This window comes from Camelus bactrianus, chromosome 6, assembly GCF_048773025.1.
Source record: "Camelus bactrianus isolate YW-2024 breed Bactrian camel chromosome 6, ASM4877302v1, whole genome shotgun sequence".
In the NCBI taxonomy this organism is placed as follows: Eukaryota; Metazoa; Chordata; class Mammalia; order Artiodactyla; family Camelidae; genus Camelus; species Camelus bactrianus.
Window position 1 is genome coordinate 65,381,491 of NC_133544.1, and position 5,508 is coordinate 65,386,998.

A 5,508-nucleotide genomic window follows, 5' to 3' on the forward strand; every position below is an offset into this window, starting at 1 on the left:
AGTAATTATCTTTTTCAATCAATGCTGCAATATGTGCCATTGTTCATGCATTCTTAGTTATGTGAACATTTTACTAGAGTGGGATCACACACACACACACACACACACATTGCACATACACGTGCTAAATGACAGAGAATCTATTTCAATTCCTTTCTTTAAAGATGACCATTTTAAACTTACATCCACATCACAACCTTTGGAAATCTAGACAAAGTATTATATAAAATATAGATAAAAAGATTGCTGATATATTTGGGGGGAGAAATGGATTTGTCATGGAGAAGTAAGAGCATGTTCAAATATTTGAAGAGCCATCATGTTTAAGTGGGAATAGATTTGTTCTCTTAAACTACAGATGGTAGAACCAGCTGAATACTCTAATAGACTAAGCTGCCCTGTGAACTAGTGGCCTCCTTGTGATTGGAAGAAACCACCCTGAGGCCAGAAGATCATTTGTAAGATGGCATGATTGTTTTATTGACAGAAAGTTAGGGATCAAAAAATTACTTTGCCGACTGGGAATAAGAGATAATCAAATAATCTTTTGCTTTTATGCATGCCAACTAGTTGGTAATAAACTTCTTTCTTTTCATTTTCATTCCTGGAAAAAGTATTTTGTAAACATAATTACTCCCACTGCAGGATTACATCAGATCTCCGAAGGGTGGTTTCTCACTTCAGTGAAATCAGTTTCTTGGAATAAGGCCAGAAGGCTTTATACTGCCTTACCTTAAACATTGAAATTGTATGGTCCAGAGCAAGAGACGCAGAGCCTTCACAACTTCAGGGCAAGACCTGAGGGGTGTGCTTCTGCCAGCTTAGTGCAGGGACCGAGTTAAACTGCATCAAGTCAAGAGTATAGTGCAAAGATTTTCACTGTGAAGACTCATAGCAGAAAGTGGGAGGCTTAGAAACAAACGGTAGGACACCAAATTTGAAGGAATAAAGGATGAACTGAAGGACTGGGAGAAATTATTAAAGGTGTAAGTATTATATAGGCATTTGAACAGACTGTCTGGACTAGACAAATAGTACACTGCCTTCTAGATGCAACCCAGCACCTGGAAGATGTCACAGGGGAGGTTATTGTTATCTTAGTCAAACTGGGAACTCCATCTAGAAGAGGCATATTCTTGTTCTCCATTATTCTATGGATATGACTCTCCCACTGCATTGGCTTAGGGCAGCTGTGGCGGTAACAATAATCAGATCAATATCTGATAAACAAAAGGAAGTTTGTTACAACAATTATCAGTACCTTTTCTATCCCATTTATGCTTTCTATTCAGAAATATTTAGCCACTTGTTAAACAAATATTTACTGGCTATTAAAATTTGCCTGGAATGAGGAAGGAGTAGCTACATAAAGTATAATCAATAAGAGTATCTTTATTGCTGTTTGCTGCTGGGCTTACAGATAATCAACTATTATAAGACAAAATAATGAAAAGAAAAAATTAAACATGCTTATGATTTCGGAGATCTACTGACACATTTTAGATACGAGTATTAATGTAACATCAACTTCTATGTGTCAAACTTGGTCTTGCACCAAGAATGGGGAAATTATCTTATGGTGTATTATCCATTCTGAAAACATTTCTATGTCTAAAGTACATTGGCAATGGAAAAATAAATGATTCATTAATAAAGAAGCTCTGGCTATTCTGGGCATAGTGCAAGGAATTCTGAGTGATTTTTATAAACTCCACATGTTTCCATAACATAACTGCCTCTGTACTTAGAATTTTAGAGATGAAAATAGCCTTGGAAATAATCTAATTCTACCTTCTAAAGTCAGTCATGCAGCTAGTAAATGGCAAGTGTTACTCATCTTTACATCTTTACCTTAATTATTAAAAAGAAAATGAGCTATAACATTGACCCTTATCCAGTCTACTTGGATTAAGAAATCATAGGAAATTGGAGTGGAGAAATTTTTCTAGTTGTTTCCTATATTTTACAAAATGAAGACTGAAAAACCTTAACATTATTGGAAAGATGGACTTTGTAGAAAATTTGGAAATTTTCAGAAAATCTTCCTTTTAAAGATAAGATGATCATTAAAAATTGTGTTAATGCCATTAACTGTATCTCACAGGCTGCTAACCATTATGCTTTTCCCTCCTTCTCTTCTCTCTCTCTCCTCTTTAATGTTATCCCACTAAATTACCATGACATTTGTCAGGCTTTACAAGGCTTTACAAGGGATTGAATGTTGTAAGAGGTTCCTCATGGCCTCAAATTTTATACTTTTAAAATTAATAACTATAGCTCTTTAGGACCCTAGTTCTAGGAACAGAATGTTTTTCCTTTGCAATGTTTTTTGGCTCCTTCTTTGCCCTCCCCAAGTAAATGCAGGATCAGACATGTCAGTGCTGGCTCAAATCTTCCACATGGAGATGAGAATTCCATGATGGAAGTTCGTATTGAGGTCACTTTTCATGTCTTATTGATCTGTTTCTATTCTTGAGTAACTTAAGTTTCTGCATTATTCTTAAAACTAGATATCATAACACAAAGGCACAGATGGACGCCCTGGAAAGAGTAGGATTTAGTGCTTCAACAACCAGGCTAAAGTTTTATATTAAAGCTTGTAACAGTTTAAACATTTTAAAATTGATTAATTTATGGCTACCTGTACAATTTTGCTTTAAGGTTTTAAAGATTTATTATATTAGTCATTTCTTTCACAGAAGAATACAGGGTGTAGAACTTCAATCAGTTTAATGAAAAATCAATCCTTATTGTGTATTGTCAGGTACACAGGGCCAAAGCCAGAAATGTTTCCTGATCCACTGGAGGTTGTATATGGTTTTCTTCTGGGATCAAGTGGCCATGTGGTACCCAAAGTGTTAAAGCAAAATGTCGGAAAACATCCTAGAGGCAATTTACACATTACTTAACTTTCCTCTTTTGAAAATATTATGTATTTAAAATGCACCATGTATAGTCATATAAAATATTCCCAAAAGGACAGTTTTTGAAAGGTATTGCAGATTTTGATAAATCCAGGTGTGTCAGCCATGTTTAGGAAGAGACAAAAGGCAGAGTCAGAAGAGACTGGAGACACCCTGTTGATTCATTCATAATTGGTCTTTATGAATCAATTATGAACTCTGGTTAACTACTGTTAAAGGTGAACGCTCGTTAATTATTGTTAAAAGGATGCAAGAATCATTATTGACCTTCACAGAAACTTTTAGAGTCTTAGCATGTCCTCTTCTTTCCACAATATGGCAAATTGCTTCTACTAAGCTTCTTAAGACACTGTCAAGCACTGTGACTCTCAGTTTCAAGAATATTAATTTAGTCCACTAGCCTTGCATTCAAGGCTGATTGAATCCACAATATGCTCCTGATCTACCACTCCCGACTTCATTTTTATTGCCCCTTAGTATGCCCTCCTCCAGCCAGGATGCTCAACTCACAGCTCCTGAATATGTCTTTCATATTTTTACCTTTGTATCTTTAGTCCTCTTATTCCTCATTCTTTAGCCTTTTCCTTCAGTTTTGGCTAGCAAATTCCAAACTTTTTAAAAGTTTTAACTTAAATAATATCCACTCCATGGCATGTCACCTTACCACTCTGAGATAATTTATTTCATTTTACTAATATTTATGGTATCAATTATATTTGCTTTTTCTGATTTTATACGTTTATTTATTTATTAGTATGTGTCTTTTATCTAACTATGACAGGATCCATATTTAATTCTCTTTTTTCTCACTTCTCCCACTTTCCACAGCAGTCACAGACATTAAATATTTGTCAATTGACTATATAGTCTCAAATTGACTTTTAATTGAATGCATATCACATTTCTTTTGTATATATACTAGATATATCATCAATCATTGTGATATTTTCCTGATTTTCCTTTACTTAGGTAACAGTAGATCGGATACATGGCTCACACAAATGAATCAGTGGTGTCTGAGTTTGTGCTTCTGGGACTTTCTAATTCTTGGTCACTTCAGCTTTTCTTTTTTTCTATATTCTCTATGGTATATGTGACATCGGTCCTGGGCAACGTATTGATTATTGTTATTATTTCCATTGACTCCCACTTGAACTCTCCCATGTACTTCCTGCTCAGTAACCTTTCTTTCATTGATATCTGCCAATCTAACTTTGCCACCCCCAAGATGCTTCTGGACTTTTTTGTTGAACACAAAACTATCTCCTTTGAGGGTTGCATGGCCCAGATATTCCTTCTTCACAGTTTTGTTGGGAGTGAGATGATACTGCTTGTAGCTATGGCATATGACAGATTTATTGCCATCTGTAAGCCCCTACACTATAGCACAATTATGAATCGAAGACTGTGTATCATTTTTGTGTGTATTTCCTGGGCCGTGGGTATTCTTCATTCTGTGAGCCACCTGGCTTTCACAGTGAATCTGCCATTCTGTGGCCCCAATGAGGTAGACAGCTTCTTTTGTGACCTGCCCCTGGTGATAGAGCTGGCTTGCATGGATACTTATGAAATGGAAATTATGACTCTAACTAACAGTGGCCTGATATCACTGAGCTGCTTTCTGACTTTAATGATTTCCTACACCATCATTTTGATCACTGTCCGCCACCAGTCCTCCAGTGGGTCATCCAAGGCACTTTCTACATTAACTGCCCACATTACAGTGGTGATTCTTTTCTTTGGGCCTTGCATTTATTTCTATATCTGGCCTTTCAGCAGACTTTCTGTGGATAAGTTCCTTTCTGTGTTCTACACTGTTTGTACACCCCTGCTGAACCCCATCATCTACTCTCTGAGGAATGAAGACGTTAAATCAGCCATGCGAAAGTTGAGGAACCGTCACATGAATGCCTGGAAAAACTAGGGATCACCATGAAGGAACATAACTCTGGATGGAAATGAAGAGCCTCTACTGGATCACAGCATCCTGCCAGTCATTTTTGCTAATGACAGGGGTTATTGTATCACAGAATTGGGATTTTTGTCCTAAGTGCAAGGGAACTGCACAAAATCAGTTCCTGGTTTGCTATTCAAATATAATTTTAACCAAGTTTTCATTGGTTTAATTCCAAAGTGCAAGTTCTCTTGAAAATATTTGTAGTCCTTTTTAAATATTTCATAAAGAATTTAGAAATTCTAATCTACATAAAATTCTATTCATGTTACTAAACTTGTGATTCTCTTCAATTGAATATATGTCATTTTTATGTCCTACAATCAAAATGTACAACTAAACTGAGTTTCTGATATCTTCACTCAACTTATAACATTCTGTAAGTTGACATAAAGGGGAAAAAAACTGTTTTACAACATAGATTTCAACTCATTGATGTACACTTGTTAGCTTACCTTTTCCTTGCGTATTGAAAAATTTGGCTACTTATAATTTTTCCTATCTACTCCTATGTTCCAATAAAATTCTTCTATTTTTTCAGATTATTTGATATGCATTTCTATTTATTACAAAACTTTCTAGCTTTTTGGTGCTATTAGAAGCATATTTATTTATTTTCCAATTCTACTT

At 35.5% G+C, this 5,508-nt stretch overlaps 1 protein-coding gene across 1 annotated transcript; it reads left to right on the forward strand.

The window, feature by feature from the left end:
* Positions 1-3,912: 3,912 nt before the first annotated feature.
* On the forward strand, positions 3,913-4,848 carry LOC105080583 (olfactory receptor 4K1). Its single transcript, XM_010969641.2, has one exon. The coding sequence runs from the start codon at positions 3,913-3,915 to the stop codon at positions 4,846-4,848; it is 936 nt and encodes a 311-aa protein (XP_010967943.2).
* The last annotated feature ends 660 nt before the right edge of the window (positions 4,849-5,508 follow it).

Bases quoted from the DNA above. Each gene is read 5' to 3' on its own strand.
- LOC105080583 (XM_010969641.2), top strand. From the start codon at position 3,913: ATGGCTCACACAAATGAATCAGTGGTGTCTGAGTTTGTGCTTCTGGGA.